We start from the raw sequence: 19,190 nt of genomic DNA, 5'->3' as shown, positions 1-19,190 counted from the left end.
CCAATGATCTAGGGGGGCCTAATATGATTTATCATTCCTAATGCAATTAGGAATGGTTTTAGTCTTCATTCTTTTAGAAGGTTCTTTTCATTCCTAATTCAATTAGCGTTGATAAATTGACTTTTGTTGATTTTTCAGAGTTTTAATTAAAATCAAAGAGTATTTTTGAGGAAAATACAATTTTATCCTCTTGTACGACAATTTTTATCTGATTTTAAGAAAACGCGTGAATTTCTGAAATCAGCGCCAAACGCCAGTTGTAGCGCTTGGCGCCTAGCGCCAACAGCCATCGTTGGCGCTGGTTCGTTTTTTTGTGCGCCAGACTCTGTTTCGATAATTTATCTTTTTGGCTGATTTTCTCTATAAATAACGTATTAAAAACTCCGTTTTCGATAACCAGTTTTCATCAATATTCACCTACAACCAGTTTTCAACTCATTCTCATTCTCTTCTAATCATTCGCCAACTCTCATCAATTTTCTTTTTATTTTCTCCCTCTCTCTTTTTCTAAACTAGCTTTTTACATACAAAATTCCGCATTCATTAGATCTAGAAACACCTAGCCATATTCGAAGTTGTCTTCGCCCTAGACGTGAAAGGTTTAATTTATGAGGGTTTGGTCCCAAATCTCTATATCAATTATTTAATTAATTTATTTGTTTATATTTTCCTTGAAGTTACTAACGTGTGTATTTTGTTATTAGAAAGAGGTACGAGGCATCAAAGTAAGTGCTTTAATGGTTTTTCTTGATGTTATTATGTAGAAATCATGTTTAGATAGTTATTATGATATTCCTAGTATCATGTCTAGGGTAACTTTAATATCAAGTATGATTAAAAGTATGATGCCTTTTATTTTCTTCCTAATATTTATGATCGTTAGTCTCATGTTAGGGTTAAAGATTTGATTTTTATTGCTTAGTGACATGCTAGGGTTTGTTATTAATCTTGTTAGTATCATGCCTAGGATCTTGCTATGCTTTATCATGATTATTATTATTATTATTATGATTATACTTTATGATTTATGATTATAATTGTTATAATGATGATTATTATTGATTATGATTGCTATGATTATAATAAATATTTTTTATTACTGTTATGTTGCTTGATGATTTTAATGTTATGGCTTGATCACGCCTTTTATGCATGTTTAAAGGGAATTGGTATTTGTAATCACGCTTAATAAGATATTAATAATCTTGTTAGGGTTAATATGATTATAGTGATCGCCAATAATAGTTTATTTGTGCAGTAATATTCAACCAACATAGATAAACGGGTTTAGGGTTAATCTTATTGATTGCATGTTAGTCAGAAAGCGCACATGAATACGATCAGAATAAAGTAGAGGCCTATTATTAGGGCAGGTTCAATCTCTTTTAGGTTAGATTTGTACCTGGTTCAAGACCTTGTGGATTTGACGGTCTCTTGGATCGTTAAGGGGTGTAACCTTCACCTCGTGAACGGTTTACAAGTTCGTAAAAAACTTGTTGGCGACTCTTTTGCTCTATCTTCTTCCCTTTGGACGCTTGAAATTATTCCCTACACACCTTTGTTCTTTAGTGTATGATCACAATGGGGTTCAAGCTAGGGGATTAACGCTTGAAATTATTCCCTACACACCTTTGTTGTTGAAGCAAGTTAGATAGTCTCGGAGGCGTTCGTTCTCCCCTTGTTGCAGCTCTACAGTTGTTTTCTCTCGACGATTTTCCATAGAAAACTTGCTCTTGAACTTGTTGGATAAATCTTTCCAACCGGTTATCGAGCCTTCCTTTACTCCCTTAGTGATCTATGCTTGTGTAACACCTTTGAGAATGGTTGGGAAATATTTGCACTAGGTCGCTTCGAATCTAGGGTTCAAGTACATGTGCCCCTCTTAGGAAGCAATATGGTCCTTCGGATCCGAAGTACCATTATGTGATATGTGTCGAGATTTTTACTATTGACACATGCTTTTCCAGATTCCACCTTTGGAATGGAGTAGTGGTAACCATGACGAACTTCCCCTTGTTCCCAGCCGACGGGACCTCACTTCTCCCTCTCGGAGAGGTGGAAGTGGTTTTCGTCCTTGGTTGGGACGATGTAGGGTAAGCTGTAGTCCCTTTGGGGTAGGTGAGGCGACTAAGCACGCTCACCTCCCTTGAGCCGATACACTCGTAATTTCGTGAACATTTTGGCGATCAGGCTATTACCGCGCAAAGGCGGTGTTGCTTTTGAAGCTTCGGGTTTCTGAATCCTCGATTCTTTCCCGTTCAGTCCTCCAAGTATCCTCATCCCAGCTTTCTTCGAGCTCCTTGAGAGACGGGACTCGTTCGCATTCCCCTTGGCCAGTTATCCTTCTCAGGATCCTCGGCTGCTGAGAGGTGTCGGCGTGTACTGATTGGTTGGGAGGTGGCATTAAGTTTCCTTCTTGTGCCTTTATGAGGTCCATGAAGACCGCCAAGGCGCCAAGGCCTTTGCCACCTTTTCTGAGGTGGGACCCATTTGAGGTGTGTTTCCTCTCGGGTGAGATCGTGATTGGACGCTAGGAGTTGGACTCTTAGCATTTGACTAACTCGACTAATGAGAGCTTGACGACTATTCAGTGTGATGAAATGGTGACCTCTCCGATGCGGCTTTCTCAAACGAGGCAGCCTCTGAAGATGATACCGAAGAAGGAGCCTTCTTTCAAAAGAAGGGTTAGTTTTCTTCGCGCTTTTCTTGCTCTTAGTCATGTTGCTAAGATGGTTGATTTTTGGCTTGTTTTTCAATGTCATCCCCATAGACGGCGCCAAATTGTTTCGGATAAAAAAAATGGGTCCTTCATCTGGACTTTCAAATGGTTATTTTTACTATTGACACATGCTTTTCCAGATTCCACCTTTGGAATGGAGTAGTGGTAACCATGACGAACTTCCCCTTGTTCCCAGCCGACGGGACCTCACTTCTCCCTCTCGGAGAGGTGGAAGTGGTTTTCGTCCTTGGTTGGGACGATGTAGGGTAAGCTGTAGTCCCTTTGGGGTAGGTGAGGCGACTAAGCACGCTCACCTCCCTTGAGCCGATACACTCGTAATTTCCTATGGGCTGAAGAATGGACTCAGCTCAAGTGATGATCATGGCGAGGTTTTCCTGCACAGCAAACGTGCGTAAATTGGTCTCGAGGGTTGTGCCGAGGAAGACCCCTCTGATGCCAAAGTCAGTACATTGTTTTCAAGAGAGAGAAAACTATGCAAGAGAATTAATTGTTTGAGCCTTGAAGTGAATGAATTGAGAGAGAGAGAAGTAAAGGCTTTTATACCTTACTCAAACAGATAAAGTGGGTCTTGAGATCAAATGATCTTGCCATGTTGACCGAGCCTTTAACTGACTTGGCATGCTCTTGGAGGGTTGAACCTTCTTTGGGCTTTGTAATTGAATCATTTGTGTACCGGCCCAATTGGAGTACATTGGACCTAAACACATTTTAAGTTTTTAACTAGAGTATACTTTTTTTCATATAAAGTTATTATATAATCCAACAAGAACCACTTCGAAGTCATTACATAATCTAATTATAGTAGTATACGATTATAGTATTTTTTTTTTAAATATTTGCAACAAATTGATTGATTAGTGTATTATGTTTTATTAATAGAAAATTTCAACAATAAATAATTTTTTTTTTTAATTTTTTTTTTTTTTTGTAAAAGAGGTTGATATTCTTAAAATATTGGGACAACTTCAACTACAAATTACTACTTAGACATGATTGAGCCGAGTTAACCTGTGAGAGGTTCACATGATGAAATCATTTCTCCATAGCATAAAAATTATATTTAGCGTAAAAGTTAAAGTGCAATTACTCTTAATAAAAAATCGAAAGATGTAAGTATAACGACAGCTTTAGTTGGTCACCCGTCTCAAAAGTTCAACCAAAACGGGATTCTCTTTACTTATCGATCACATTTAGGTCACCTCCCACTCCATCAAAAGATCACGACTGTTTCACACCAAACTCCATATTCTAAAAGCAAGTGAAAATGTCCTTCACTCAAAAAATTTACAAGTATTTTTTTTTTTTGAAGGAAAAAAAAATAAAAGTATTATTATAATCATGAAAATAATTTTAAGGGATATCTTTGATACTCATAAAATAAGTCGGCAAGATATTCATCTTTCTTGCTTTTTTTTTTGGTTGGAAGCAAGATATTCATCTGGTCAAACAACTTAATTGCTATTTTTTTTAAAGTTTCTATTTATTTATTTGTATTTTTTTTCTTTTTCAAATGAGTCAAAAGACAATACGGAGTACAAATTACTACAATTGAGATTGAGAAATTTAAACACCAACTCTTAATCTAATGTTATTTGTTTATTTTATTGGACGAAATAAAACACATCCCAAAACAAGCTACACCTTCACTTTCTAGTCAAGCCAAGACTATGATGCCTTATATTCCCACAATCACAAACTTCATATTTTTTTAATCCACACATCGTACCTATTTTTTCTTTATTTTATCCAATTAGTCACGGAGTATTCTTCTATCAAAACAACTCCTACTATCATACAATGACTATAACTCTCCAAATTACTCGTACTCCATAAAATACACGAGTTACTCTATTGTCCCAGAATAATTGACACATTACTCGTACTCGTAATCGTAATCGGTACAAAACGAGTGTTGTAAACCAAACACAAAAAAAATAGACGTGCCAAAAGTAAATACCCATAATTTGTTTCCCAACTTTCATCTAATCCCGCGTTTCTCTCTCTCCTCTGATTGGGGTTGGTCATAAGTGCGTGGGAGCAGATGTTTTCAAAGGTTCCACATGCTATGGCTTCCCTTCCTTGTTCTAGGGTTCGTTTTTCTCTCTCTCTTTTTCTTCATTTATTTGTTCTTATTTAATTCAAGTATTTATTTGAAAATTCTGTGTTTAATTGTCATTAAATTGATGTTTTTGATTATTCTAAGTCTTGGGATCGGTTGAATTTAATTTGATTTTTTTGACCCTTTTTGACATAAATACTTTGCATTAAGTCAAAATTCTGTCGAATTTTATATTTGCATGTTAATCACTTTTTTCTAGGATTTTATGGCATTGTTGGTTGTAATGTGACTTTGGAATCTTAAGAAATTGTGATTTTATTTTACTGGGTTTGTTTTAAATTTTGTAGGAAGATGACTTTGAAATGTGTTTTATGATTTTTTTGATCTTATTTTGGGTTTAACAGTACAAGAAAAGTACTAGCTGGCAGTGGAAAACGAGCAAAATTGGTATCTTGAAGGGTTTTTATTTGATTGTAATAATGTACATTGTGATTTGAATTGGTAATAACAGTGAAAATTGGAAACCCTAATCGAATGCGAATGATCCGGTGCCATTTTCGGATTTCAGTGGGATCTCGAGTTTTTTGTATAATGTAGTATATGTATTTCCCACAAAGATCATATTTTTCTGGTTGATTGGCTTATGTAGGTGGCAACATCTGTATATGGTTGTTGGAAAAGCAAGGTGATTTGATTATGATTTTTTTTTTTTTTTTGTTGGCTTAAATCTTCTGGTGATTGGCTTAGTGTACGTCATGTCTTAAGTAGTTAGTGAATTGTGTAATTGAGATTTGATGGAAGTGTTTGTTGCTATTAACGACAGTGCAATAAAACTAATGTGGTTAATCTTTGTGGTGATTTTTCAGGTACGAGGTGGGGTTAGTTTATGGCCTGGAGCAAGGCAACTGTGCCTCAGGAAAGGTCTTTTGTATGGATTAATGCGATGCTTGTCTATTCCATTTAAGACATTGCATGGAGCTGGTCAGTCACTGGGAGTCACACGGCTTCTGTGCAATGTTTCTTGTATATCTACTGCACTGCAAATTGAATTGGTGAGATAATCTCGCAATGATTGCTAAAGTGCACGGTTAAAACTAGTCTTAAACTCTTAACATGTGTTGAATTTGATGGCTAGTGCATAGTGGTACACTGACATCATATGCTTTTGTGAGAATTGTGCTTCATTTTGCATCAATTCTTTTTGAAAAGAGTGTATTTGGTGATGGCTTCTCAAGCATTTTTTGAGAATGGGGTGATAGGATTTACTTATAGGAAGTAGGAACAATACAAAGTGTATAACCAGATTCTTATCTCCTAGAAGGGGCACTCCATCAAGATTAGATACTTCCGACACACTGCCTTTTTCCAGTAGCTTTGAAAGATATCATCTGAGTTTCTTTCAAGTAGACTTAAACAGTTGCCTTTAAGGAATTGTGGATGGTAGGCAATTCATTAAAGATGCAATTTTGCAAATAAGGTCGTTTTGTACTGCGGCAACAAAGTGGAATTTAATACAGAGTATTTGTTAATTGTAGGAAGAGGGTTTTTTCATGCCTCTCCGCCCACATGAAGTGGCAGTTTATAGAGTGAAAGTCTTGGTATTAAAATGATATGAAGTAGGGTAAGTCTGTGGTTACTTTCTGTTAATCTCTTTCAGGTGCTAGCCAACGGTATCCAATTTATTGGTTTTGTGCTGAACTCATAGGTAAGAAATCAATATGGGGACCAAGGCTTTGTTGTTGTTGCTGGATGCCTTGAGCTTATATATAAATTTTTAATGATTAGTATAAATAATACTAATATGTGCTAGGGAGGAGGTTGATGGTACCCTTATGTATCCATGTGGAAAAGTTGTGAAATATTCTAATCCTGTCCAGACCTGATCTCTTAGCTTAGGAACCATCTTTGCAAGGCATGTGTCATGTTATTAAGGGGGCTAAATAGCTTTGGCCAATAGCAGGATCTCTCTCTTTTCTGTTTAGAGGTTTGCTTAGGTTCTAAACCTGAGAGAAGTCCTCAGATTCCCTAGTTGAGAAGAGTGTCTAAGAGGCATCCAATTATATTTTTTGGTTGTGAGAGATGCGTGGAATTTCAGGGATTAGTTTGCAACTATAGTGATTTCTGAACAGAAAGAATTTTAAACATGGCCATTGTGGATATAGGTATACAGGGTCATTTGCTGCCTTCTACTGCTTTGCAATCCTTCTACGTAGTATTTGTATTTCTGTATAGTTTATGGGTTGAGAACTTTGCAATCCTTCTACAGCTTTGTTTGCAAATGAGATTAGATTTTCTGCCATTTTCACAATATTTATGACCCCTTTATGAAAGAGGTTGCATATATTGTTCACTGTAGCACCTTTTGGTATTTAAAGCTACCCTATAGTGACCCTTGTTATAATTAACCTTTGTTATTTTAGCTAATTCATTTGACTCAATTTTTCTATATATTTATGACTAACATTGATCTATATATTCTTTCCTCAGATCCCATGTCTTAGGGACAACTATGCTTATCTCATACATGATGAGAATACTGGGACCGTTGGGGTTGTTGATCCTTCTGAAGCTGTACCTGTTATTGATGCACTGACCAAAAAGAATAGAAATTTGAATTACATACTGAATACTCATCATCATCATGATCACACTGGCGGGAACATTGAGCTGAAAGAAAGGTATGGTGCAAAGGTATGAAATGTGGCACATGTTTATACTAATGAAGCATCAGCTTGTAATTGTATATTTTTGTGATGATTAATGTAATCAATGATTCTACCAACTAGAAGTTGATCTATAGTCTCTCAACATAGTCAGTTAGATCTTTTCTAAAGAGGGTCTTACCCAGAGTGGTGTAAGAGGGTCATTTGCCTTTTAAAATAGAGGTGAACCAAGGACTGAAGTTTGCCTAGAATTAGTCCTTATGAATGTTTTATCTTGGCCAGTATTTATCCTTTTACTTTTTATTCCTATTCATCTTCTTGCACTTTTTTTTTCCCCATAGAGATCAAAGTAGGGTGAGGAACTGTGCATAACTGCATGTCTGCATATCCTGCGGCCAAGCTGTGTTTCATGCAATGTTGCTCTCGTTAACATAGGACAAAATCTGTTTGTTGGAGGATATTGATGACAAATGTTAACAGGCCTATGTCTTGCAGTAAAAATGGAGCTTTTTATTTGTCTTTATATTCAAGTTTGGAAGATTCTATTAGTTGTCAAAAAGTGCTAGTGACCACTTAAGGTTTTATTTCATCACTGATTTTCTTTTCGTAAACTTCATTGAAATATTGAATATTACAACTCTAAATTTTTTTTCTTTCACAGTAAAATTCTATTAACTATCTAAAGTTCAAGTTTAGTATAAAGAAAGGTCTTATTTCAAGGAAGAGGAGGATCTTTTTTTTAATTATTGAATTTTACTGTTTTTGCAAATCAAATTTCTGATAGTATTAGCAGTTTAGCCATCGACCTATTGTAGTGTCGTCTTTCTTGTTATCATTCTCATATGTAAGCATACATTTCTCTCGTTACTTGTAAACACTAGCATTTTGTGCTAAGTTTTCCACAAGTACCAACACTTGCATGTTTAGGCGTTTAGCCCTTAATTTGGAGACTACAAAAAGCAAATATTTGTCAATCTAATTTAAAGCAGCCATCACTGATCTCAATTCAGTAAACTGTAGCAGTGTCGCATACAGTGATAGTCTGACAGGAAACACTCAGTTCCTTTTTTCAATTCTTTGTATGATGCATCAGTCTTCTTTTTATTTGTAGGTGATTGGGTCTGGGAAAGACAGAGATAGAATTCCTGGAATTGATATCGCCTTAAATGATGGTGATAGGTGGATGTTTGCAGGCCATGAAGTTCATGTAATTGAAACTCCTGGCCATACAAAAGGTATTTTCTAACCTTCATCAGCCTTGTTGCTGTAAATATTAATTTTGGGCTTGTGCTTTATAGTTATACTTGCAATATATGCTCATCTTATGGTGAATGTATGAAAGTATTAATTTTGGGCTTGTTGCTGTTTCTTACTTTTTACCATAAATGATGATCTTAGTTGTGGTGAGTTTACTTTAGCTTTTGGCAAAGTTTGCCAGTTACCTTCCCTGCTTCATGCTGATTTTTTGAGCTCTTGAAGATAGTATATAATGAATGATGTTTGGACTTTGAATGTCAATATCAAGCGCTACAATGCCTTTTAGGATTTGGAATGCTTATCAATTCACTTTACGCTTGTATTCTGGCTGTGTATGGAAGTGATGGAGACTGTGAACTGCAGTTACATTCAGCGCTTGCATAATATACTTAATAAATCCAAACAATAAAAAAAGAAATATGACATAGGACCAAATTAGCAGAGAGATTGAAGGAATGTAGGAACGCCTCTGATCAGAGCTAATTGTCTCGCATTGCTTTAGTTCTATTTTAAGTTGTATGTTTGAACATCATAGGGATTCATGATGCTGTGGGTCGCTTGAAAAATTATTGATATTCAATGACTTGGTTTTCTTTTCTTAATGTACAAAAAGTGATTTTAGATGAACAAAATATATAATCATTTTCATGAAATTTCTTGTTGGCTATTGTCTTTTAAGAAAGTAATGCCAATTATATTCTGGCAGGGCACATTAACTTCCATTTTCCTGAATCTGGAACAATTTTTACTGGAGACACCTTATTCAGTTTATCTTGCGGGAAGCTTTTTGAAGGAACACCTGAAGAGGTATATTGAACATTAACTTCCATTTTCCTGAATCTGGAACAATTCTATGCTATTGATATTGAAATAGCGGGGGTTGAATCTTGGAAGGAATCTCTGTTCTGGAAAAGACTTTTCATTGTGTCATATCTTTCCCCGGAAGTTTATTCATTTTTTTATAGCTTGTTTAAGCTCCTAAGTACTGTTGTCTGCTTTTGTTAGTAGGTAAATTCTAGTGCTTTTAAGTTGAGAGTTGAGTTGTGAGGAATAATTTATCTTAGTTGTGGTTGAATTTTATTTATCTATGGTCTTATTAATGTTTTAAAGTATATATGTCTCTACTCCAGATGTTAGCTTCTCTTAAAAAGATCATGTCGTTGCCTGATGATACAAGTATATTTTGTGGACATGAGTATACCTTGGTAAGTTCCATTTCCTTTGTTTTGATATGTTTGTTGTAAATGCGGTGGAGCAAATGATTAAGACAATTATTTTACAGAGCAATGCAAAGTTCGCATTGTCTATAGAGCCAAATAATGAAGTCCTTCAATCTTATGCTTCACGTGTGGCACAATTACGCAACAAAGGGTTGCCAACGGTAATGTCTTGATCTTGTTCACAATATTTAAATATGATCAATCTTTGCCATTTTCTGTTTGTTAATCTTATAACAAAGTAATTCATTAACTGACCTACATTGTACAAACCTGATTTTAACTCATATGCCTAACGGTTGCTATAAATTTGATACAAGGAATTAGTCGTATTACTATTTTGTCCCTTGAATTCTGCTAGTATACTACTCTACTTAGCACGTCTTGTCACTTGATTTTCACTGTATTCATTGTATACTGGCTAAAAGGATTTTTACTAGTTTCCTCTGTGTGTATGTTAGAGCTGTGCAGAGTTACTGATTTGAACTACTTAAAATTTAATTTTCTAAATCACTATTCTAGCAGTTTACTTTGCAATGAGTCATTTAAGGTTTACAGCTGGTAATCAATTTCTACACCCACAATTCACGGCATAGCAATTATTGTTTTGCACAGATACCCACTATTCTGAAGTTAGAAAAGTCCTGCAATCCTTTCCTTCGGGCTTCAAGTACTGAGATCAGGCAATCATTAAACATTCCGGCCTCAGCAGATGATGCTGAAGCTTTGCGCATCATCCGCCAAGCAAAGGATAATTTTTAGTTTATAATTTGTCTGTAGATAAAACAGTGTGATAAGCTGTAGCAGTTGGTTCCAATCTTTTGGGATTTTGTTGCTATAATGTACTAAATAGAGCTCTTTTTTAGTTTGTGCTTGGGCTATACGAGGATGGCAAATCCATGGAATTGCAATGTTCATGCCGTGCCTCCATAAAACATTTGTTGGATTTTCTTGAAAGAAAAAGGCGTGATCATCCTCACTTTTCAAAAGCTTTGCTGATTTTGCTTTAACTTTCTAGGCTGATTAGGTTTATTTTTGTGTTGGAGCCTTTTTAACCTGTTTTTTGGATGCTTCAGACTGCAAAAGACTGATATTTGGTGATCAGATCTGAACTCAGGTAGCCCTGAAGCCATAAACCAGTTGCTATAGTTTATACATACATTATACATCCATGTATCCCAAATTTTCTATGTTTCATTTCCACATGATCAAACCTTCTCAAATGAGATTGAGGTGATGGAATAGTGGCATTGCTCCCACCTTATATCCCTGAGGTATACAGGTCAAACCTCATGGGACTCATTTGAGGGAATTCCCTTATCTACACCTCCCCAACCCAAAAATGAGCCCCCTTCTCTCCTCAATCTGTATCCTAAGGTCTTCATGGAAGCAATAAATAATGCTTTGGATATATCTCTATTTTCACTTGTAATTAACTTTATCTCCATACAATCAGATTAACAATCAAAGCTTACAGATTTACACTTGAGAAAAAGGAAATTATAAATAGCTCTATTCAAGTCTACTCTTCATACCCCAATTTCGGAGTACAAATTACTTGAATACATTAGTCATAGTTCATAAGAAGATCCTCAAGGCCACAAAATGGCAGCAGGATATCTTTCTGAATAACTTGACTAAGCATACACATCAAAAATTAAAATGTTACAAATTGAGGATCATCAGAGCACCATATAAGAGTTCAGCATTGTAAACAGCCTCTGTTGTTTTAGGTCTCCAATGTAGAAAAATGATGGATTAAGTTCTCATAGTTCATCCTACAAAAAATTCGGTGAATATTAATTATAGCTCAAAAAAGGCGAAACAAAGTGAATCCAGCAATAATGCATATACTCACATACTACCTCTGTTTTGAAAATTTCTGTTTACACATGTTTCTGAAAGTACTCAACACTTTCACTTTATTTCATTTTTGGCAAACCCCTTCTATCTTACCTCTCTTATTTCCATGATATTTTAAATTTTTTTCAGTTAATCTCTCTCTGACTTTATCCACCTTTTTGTTTTTAAACCTCCCATATCTTTTTATACACTCTTTTACCCACTCAACGAATCAACATTCCGTATCCAATTGACTTTGTTTGTGTGTAAATACACTAAACAGTAAACGCTAAGAACATTCTAAAACGGAGGTTATATACAGCAAGTTATTCTGAGTGGGCAACAAATCCAGCAATTTTGTTAACATATAACATAACAAGTTCCACTTACATGGTAGTCATCCAAGTAATCACGGGGGTCATGCTGCACACCAAAAAAATAAAAAAAAAATAAAAATAAATAAGTAAATAAAGGTTAGAAACTTGATTATGAGCCTTGAACAGAAGACAATAACAACTACATAAACTATGCTATGAGTTCTTGATTATGCTGTTGTGAATTTAGCAAACTAGGAAAAGTGTTTTAAGAAGTGGTAAAAGCAAAGTTTATTTTTGTGACTATAAGAATAATGTTATACACATTGGCGGACTTGGCCTTATGCCTGGTGGGTCAAATGACTCACCAGGACCCAAAATATTTTTTAAGTTTTTAAAAAAAAAATAAATAAATAAATTATTTTCTAAGTTTTTTTTTTAAAAAAAAATACTAACTTTGAACCTTTTGTTAATGTTGTTGGGTTTTTGATGAAATGTGAACCTAATGCTTGTACAAATTTTAATCTTGTCAATTATTAGTTTGTTAATTATTAGAGAGCTAAGCTTGTCATGTTGTCAATTATTAGCTTGTTAATTATTAGTTTGTTAATTTTAGTCTTGTCAATTTTAAGCTTGTTAATTATTAGTCAGTACTGTAATCTTGTCAATTTTCTATTTGGATGATCTTTGTAAATAATTTTTCTTGGGAATTTTGGTAAATTTTTTCTTTTTACATATTTGGTTATCAATTGTGACTCACCAGTCGGAAATTCCTGGGTCCGCCACTGGTTATACATATCCAACCTAGACCCCTCTGAAGCATCCTAATGTTCACTTGAAAACTCCTTACTTAATCAACCTCATCTGAATTTATTTTTAGTTGCGAAATGGACTTGGTAGCCTTTAACAGAGCTTACTTACACTTATCTAAACTAGCTCAACTTCTTAGCTTTCTATATGAACTCATCTACAGAAACTTAGTTTTTAAGGGTGTTATCCCAATGCTTTAAATTGATTGCACCTGTACTATAGCCTCTTTTCATGTTGACTTTATCATTGTTGAAATTACATCTAAAATTGAACAATAGCACAAACACAACATTTAGGTTATCTAATATCAATCCACAATAAGCATCATCTAATGAACAAGCGAACAACAAAAACTTTTAAGCTAGAGTTTCAAATGCAATACCCTTTTATGTCGTCTTCTGTCTCCCCGGCGTAGGTCTCTTTCTCTTCTCCTCCTTTCACCTTCTTCCCTTGCTCTTTGAGCTTCCTGTACATAAGATGTACTAACCATCTCAGAAATTAACAAGCACAAGCAGCTACCTTTTAGCCATTGGCCACAATAGGGTAATTTAAAACACTATTATCACCTCTTCCTCCCGAGCTTTTCTCTCTTTTTCAGCTTCCTCGAATGCCTCCTTTTCAGCCTGTCATTGTATCACATCTGCAGTTAATGCAACAGCACAGTTCCATGTCGCAGAAGGTAACAAACAGATTTCACTGTAGATATTGAACCTAAAATTTGTGGTAATTTGATATTATTATCATCAGGTAATGCAGTTTAATGGTATAATTCAGATATTATATATATTGATATTAATGGTACCTAATCAAAATTTTCGGATCAATTGATACAATATCAATTATTATCATCAATATTGAGGTACCCATGTCCGACAGGGGTACGTGTCCAAGTGTCCATATAAACAAGTACTTGTATTTGTTAAGTACGAAAACAAGCTACAACTCACCTCCCTGTTATTGGCAAAGTAGTCCTCAACAATTTGTTTTGCATATTGCGGATCATCACAGATTAAAATGTTGTCAAATACTGAACCAGCCTTCACCTGCAATTACAGTAGATGTCAAATGTGAAGGCAGCGTCTCACATCAGAAACCAGCACTATAAACGAGAAAAGAAACAGAAAATTTTGCACTCAGCCATATAAGGGTTTTGCACAAGTATAAAAGATTTTTTTTTTTCCTAATCACATTTGTAACACTACTGATATTCTGAAGTCATGTACGGAATAAAGATAGTTCTATCATGTACTGTTTGTTAGTGTTTAGTGTTAGTAACTTTCCTCAATAACTGAGAGCTTCAGTAGTTGAAGTTATACTAGTATTTTGATTTCTAAAGCTGGCAGCCAGTCTAGCCACAGCTCACAGATGGACACGCAAGTGCACAAACAATGAAAGGTCTTCAAGTCAGCATTTAGCAAGCAAATAAAAGTAAGGTTTTTTTAATACACATTATTATCACTTTATCAGTATTATGAGAATGGAAACTAACTAAGGTCCATTCTCCAAAGAAGTAGCATCACTAAGAATAAGGTTCAAATCTAACCTGCCAAACTTCAATGCCAACGTATTTTACAGGCCTTATCACATAAATATCTGGGTCATCTTCAAACTCTGTCATTAACACAATAGAATTCAATAATCAGTGAACATATCAGAGAAAAATATGAACAGCATTTTGCCTGCTCCCACAACCCATAGAAACAGAAAATTTCTCAAAGAATATTACCAAGGATATGCTCCTTCCTCCAGACACCTTTGACAATTTTGAAAAAGAAGGAACCATACCTGGATTGTCAATCCATGGAGTCTTCCATTTTCCTTTATAGTTGGGGTTCTTGATTTTCTGCAGCAAGTGATTTTTTTAGTCTAACATAAGACAAGATACTTGCGAAACATAAAAAATGTACAAGTAGCACACGGCATCACCTTGGGCTTCCATGGCCCTTTGTAAGCAGGATTTGGGATCTTTGGGGCTCGCCAAATTCCATCATCATCTTCATCCCAGTCATCAGGCTGCAAAGTAGTACAAAGTCATTAAGGTTATTCATTTTTCTGCACAATGTACCCGAAACTGCAAAGTAACCACCCAAGCTTTTGGACTGCAACACACTATTTTTCTCTTAATGAAAAGGTGGGATGAAAACGTCTATACTTGATGGATGACTAAGAGCAGAGAACCATATTAAATCCTAGCAGTAAATACATTAGTGCTAGCCAATGCTAAAGCTGCAAACCTTTTTGGCCTTAGGATCAGGTATTTCAGGTGGAATTGAGTCATAGCCCTGCAACATCAACAAAATATCCCTGATCAAAGAACATTATAAAAATAAAAAGAGAAGGCAACATGATTCAAATATTCAGATTACTATTTATTTACTGTAGACAGAATTGTACCTCAGGTTTAACATTGTTAGGATCATCTATATATTCTCTATCATCCCAGTCTGCAGGCTGAACAACAATATTAGAGATATGTGTTAAAGATCAACCTTGCTAGCTTATGAAGTATCCCAAATATAAGGAAAAGGAGTAAAAGAGGTTGCTTCAAAATATTTTTAAATGAACACTGTTAAACTTTGCTCATTTACAATTATGAAAAGATAGCATGGCAACACGATGTATGGAAGCTTCTAAAAAATGATACTGAGAAATTTACATAGAAAATGTTTAATAATTGCTTCTTGAAACAAGTAGCTCAAGATTCATTTTAGCTTTCACTATTTACAAGTTCATACCTTTTTTGCCTTAACATCTTTGATCTTTCTTGGAGGAAGAATATCCCAGTCTGTGTATAAGCTTCCTGAATCTCTTTCACGATTATCAACCAGTACACTGTATGTTGCATCTGGCCGAAGGATGAAGGTGTAAAAATGTGTTAGTTTGTCAGTTTCACATTCCAGATCCTTCCTGAGTGGATAATTCTGCCCCTGGTAGGACACTATAAGATGAAGCTTTTTGGTTTGTGTGCCACATAGATCTGGTCCAAACATCAAACTACAAGAAGGAAAATGAAACTAAGAAATGTGTATCCCATGATCAAAAATTACAAATACTGCAAATCATACATCAATAAAACTGGAAGGAGATTAGGCAAAAGATATCATACAAGAAAGACCTAGGCTGCATCTTATCGAGCATTGTAATGGCTGAAAAAAATTGAGTCCAAAAGCTTTTCCCTTAACAAAAAAAGTGCTAACCATTCACAATGGCACGCGCAATATTTGAAAAGGCAATACAAGCACAACCAAATCTATCCACATCCCCGATAAAACAACTGTTTCATTGTTCTTCACTAGATGCCAAATCTATACTCAAACTGTGTAGACTAGAAAAGTAACAAAGATATTGAATTGAGAGACTATAAACAAGAGAAAAATGAACCTTTTCTCAATATATGGAGAATAAGAGGTGTCCTTAGCCATTAGATAAATTCATTTCAATATGTCGGGTTTCTGTTTCATTGGATAATTACTTTGTGAATATTTTAATTCTTGAATTGTTCTTGTTATAAGCTAAATGTCTTGCATCTTGTTTTGTCATATACTTTAAAGCACTAAATTTTTTTATCATGTTCAAATTTGCCACTTATATTTGTCATCACAGTGGTGGCCTTGACCTGCAGAATCAGAATCATGATTTACGTTTTTCTTCCATATAAATGCTTTATCGTCGGACAGCAAATTATCTAAGCAGTGATCTCAGTTTGTTTTTTCTCTCTTTATTTTGCTTCAGTCTCACTACCCTACAGGGTTTTCATTGTAATTTCAGCAGAAGTCTTGAAATATGTGTGAGCATACAGCTTACTAATATTTTAAATAAGTAATTTGACTGACAGCTTGATAGTTTACAAAAGATAACATCAGCCAGCCCAAATATAGCTTATCAAGGAAAGATAACAAACCTGTATGGTGTATCTCCACCAAATTTCTTTTGATTCACATAACCAGAAAGAAGCTTTATGTAACCTCCCCCACACTCAATATCCTGTTCAAATTTCACTGAGTACTGGAAAACAAGAGTTCTATTCTTGTTGCTAAATTCAGGAATTTTTGCTGATATAGCAAAATGCTTTGCATCTTTATGAGTCTGGATACCTGCAAGATTATAAAAATTCATTTCAATGAATACACAAGAAGTAAAGTATGCATGAACGGGAGTCAGGATCATCAAATCAGTTGGGTAGATCCGTAGATGCTAACAATCTGAATACCTAAAATTCCAAGTTTGGTGTGCTAAACATAAGCAAGTCTCCAGCTGGATGTTTTCAGCTTTGTGATCTTCTAGGAAAGATGACAATGGACAAAACAGCCAGTTCTAGGCAGCCCCCATATCTTGGATGTGGCAGATATATACAATATACCAATGCTTATATAAAATCTAAGCAAGCAAGATTATGTTTATATAATCATCACTTGTTTTTGTGAAAATGTTTAGGAAGGTTATTGGAAACAATCAAACAAACACTTTTCTTATTTTAGACTAGGTAGAATTAACATAAATCTAAACTTTAATTCATCTTACCCTATCGATTGGTGAACATAACTCTTCTCAGTCATACGAAGGTGCACTAAATTTGCTTTGACATAATCTATCAAAAGATCATGAACAGAAGTGCTTGTTTCCCATAGACTAACAATACATGTTGCACCACCCCCCTCCCCCCAAGTGTGTATGAAGCATTATCATGCAAGTTTTTTTCTCACATTCACGTGTTTCAAAGTCCTCTCTCACCGTTTTTTCATTGACACATTTTGGGCCTTTTGGCAACCTTTCATGCTGTTGTACTAATCAAAACCATTTGCCAAAAACATGATGATACAAAATAAAGGCTAACTGATCATAAAATAAACAACATGAAATCGAGTATATTGTTATGCCTCCATCTTAAGAATAAATTACATGAAACGAACATCCAACTCATTGAATGCTCAATACTACTAGAGACAATTTGATCAATACATTAATACAAAAGTTTCACTGCACCGTAAATAAATAAAATAATTCGAAAGCAACAGTTGTTACCTTTATCATCAGGATCTCCAGCCCATTTACCAGCAGTATGCTTAAATGTACCTGCCTTTCCTTCACTCCTTTTCCAGTCCGATATAACCCAACGATCCCTCCATCCATCTTCACTTTTACAGAAATTCACAACACCATTTATTAAATCAGTAAATTCCCATATTTCAAATACAAACATGCACCCGGACACACCTAGAGTTGGGTACACCCGAGGGTATTTTATTCCTCATTACCCCATTTTTGATCATTTGGAGAATTTCAAATGAGCAAGAATTGAACCAATGATCAAAAAAATTACCCTTTGGGTACACCTAGCCGGGTGCCGGCAGGGTGCATCTAAGAATTTTCAGCAATAATTTCAAGTAACACAAGCTTAACCTATGTTAAAGATCCCATTCACCCCCCTCTATAATTTTTTATACTTCAAAATAAACAAAAGAAAAACACACCCAAAAATCTAAAATATTACTACAAATATCATAATTCTAAGTACACCCAACATAACATTTATTTCGGAATTCAAGACAAAATCACGCATCAATAAATGTTATTACTGTTCCTTCAATGTTAGTTTCTTATAAGTAGCCCTTACAAATCCCATAAAACCCAAAGCGATCAAATCATACTACAATGAAATAAAGCAAGTTTTCCCAAGAATCATAACAAGATTTAGTAAATTTTTTAAACCCACAAAAATCATACGAAGTATAAAGGTTAAAAAATTATAATGATTGGAATTTGAAAATTGATACAATTTAAGAGTTATACCATCAAATGTCTCTTCAAATAAGATTTCAGCTTGAGCAAAGGGAAGTAATAACAACAGCAAAGAAGAGTAGAAGAGCAAGAGTAAGAGCTGAAATTCCGCCATTTTTGAGTTGGAGAGAGAAATTTTAGTAAGTGTAATTGCAAAGGTTGTACCTTTGTAATTTGATTGCTATAATTGTTAGATTAGTTGGTTCAATTTCGAACTGTCTAGAAACTTTGTATTTTATTCTCTTTTGGGGAAAAAAGATGTGTCAAATTTTGATGTTTGATTTGAGATTGGAGATTTATTACTTGAGTCAACGTTGTTGCCTAATGGGCGAATGGGGAATAATAAGCTAATCAGCCCGTCTTGTGTGTGGTCAGTCATACTGTGTGGTCACTTATAAAAAAAAAACAAAGTAATTCATATAAAATGACCAAGTAACTCCTGTAATATTAACTGAGTAACCCCTATAACACTAATCGAGTAACCCCTTCAACACTGATCAAGTAACCCCC

At 35.0% G+C, this 19,190-nt stretch overlaps 2 protein-coding genes across 2 annotated transcripts; one reads left to right on the top strand and one right to left on the bottom strand.

Annotated features, from left to right (window-relative positions):
* The first annotated feature begins 4,674 nt into the window (after positions 1-4,674).
* Positions 4,675-10,925, top strand: LOC110738776 (hydroxyacylglutathione hydrolase 2, mitochondrial-like). The gene is made up of 8 exons (XM_021919206.1): positions 4,675-4,829; positions 5,666-5,851; positions 7,287-7,490; positions 8,574-8,697; positions 9,426-9,526; positions 9,850-9,924; positions 10,002-10,100; positions 10,552-10,925. Exons 1-8 carry the CDS (start codon positions 4,782-4,784, stop codon positions 10,696-10,698), a joined length of 984 nt encoding a protein of 327 aa, XP_021774898.1. The 5' UTR covers positions 4,675-4,781; the 3' UTR covers positions 10,699-10,925.
* Positions 10,926-11,322: 397 nt separating this feature from the next.
* LOC110738775 (calreticulin-3-like) lies at positions 11,323-19,190 on the bottom strand. Its single transcript, XM_021919205.1, has 14 exons — positions 18,693-19,190; positions 17,925-18,032; positions 16,804-16,996; positions 15,638-15,896; positions 15,297-15,353; positions 15,137-15,184; positions 14,829-14,915; positions 14,688-14,745; positions 14,446-14,513; positions 13,850-13,945; positions 13,469-13,525; positions 13,285-13,368; positions 12,169-12,201; positions 11,323-11,714 (listed from the first exon to the last, which is right to left on the bottom strand). The coding sequence occupies exons 1-14, from the start codon at positions 18,793-18,795 to the stop codon at positions 11,703-11,705; spliced, it is 1,263 nt and encodes a 420-aa protein (XP_021774897.1). The 5' UTR covers positions 18,796-19,190; the 3' UTR covers positions 11,323-11,702.

This window comes from Chenopodium quinoa, unplaced genomic scaffold (assembly GCF_001683475.1).
Source record: "Chenopodium quinoa cultivar QQ74 unplaced genomic scaffold, ASM168347v1, whole genome shotgun sequence".
Taxonomy (NCBI): Eukaryota; Viridiplantae; Streptophyta; class Magnoliopsida; order Caryophyllales; family Amaranthaceae; genus Chenopodium; species Chenopodium quinoa.
Note: the sequence above shows the minus strand (reverse complement) of the source record. Positions and strands in the feature narration are given on the sequence as shown.

Bases quoted from the DNA above. Each gene is read 5' to 3' on its own strand.
- LOC110738776 (XM_021919206.1), top strand. From the start codon at position 4,782: ATGTTTTCAAAGGTTCCACATGCTATGGCTTCCCTTCCTTGTTCTAGG. The intron at 4,830-5,665 runs GTTCGTTTTTCT...GTGATTTTTCAG, and splicing joins CTTCCCTTCCTTGTTCTAGG to GTACGAGGTGGGGTTAGTTT. The intron at 9,925-10,001 runs GTAAGTTCCATT...ATTATTTTACAG, and splicing joins GTGGACATGAGTATACCTTG to AGCAATGCAAAGTTCGCATT.
- LOC110738775 (XM_021919205.1), bottom strand. From the start codon at position 18,795: ATGGCGGAATTTCAGCTCTTACTCTTGCTCTTCTACTCTTCTTTGCTG. The intron at 14,746-14,828 runs GTGATGCCGTGT...CACTTGCTGCAG, and splicing joins AAGGGCCATGGAAGCCCAAG to AAAATCAAGAACCCCAACTA. The intron at 13,526-13,849 runs GTGAGTTGTAGC...ATACAATGACAG, and splicing joins ACTTTGCCAATAACAGGGAG to GCTGAAAAGGAGGCATTCGA.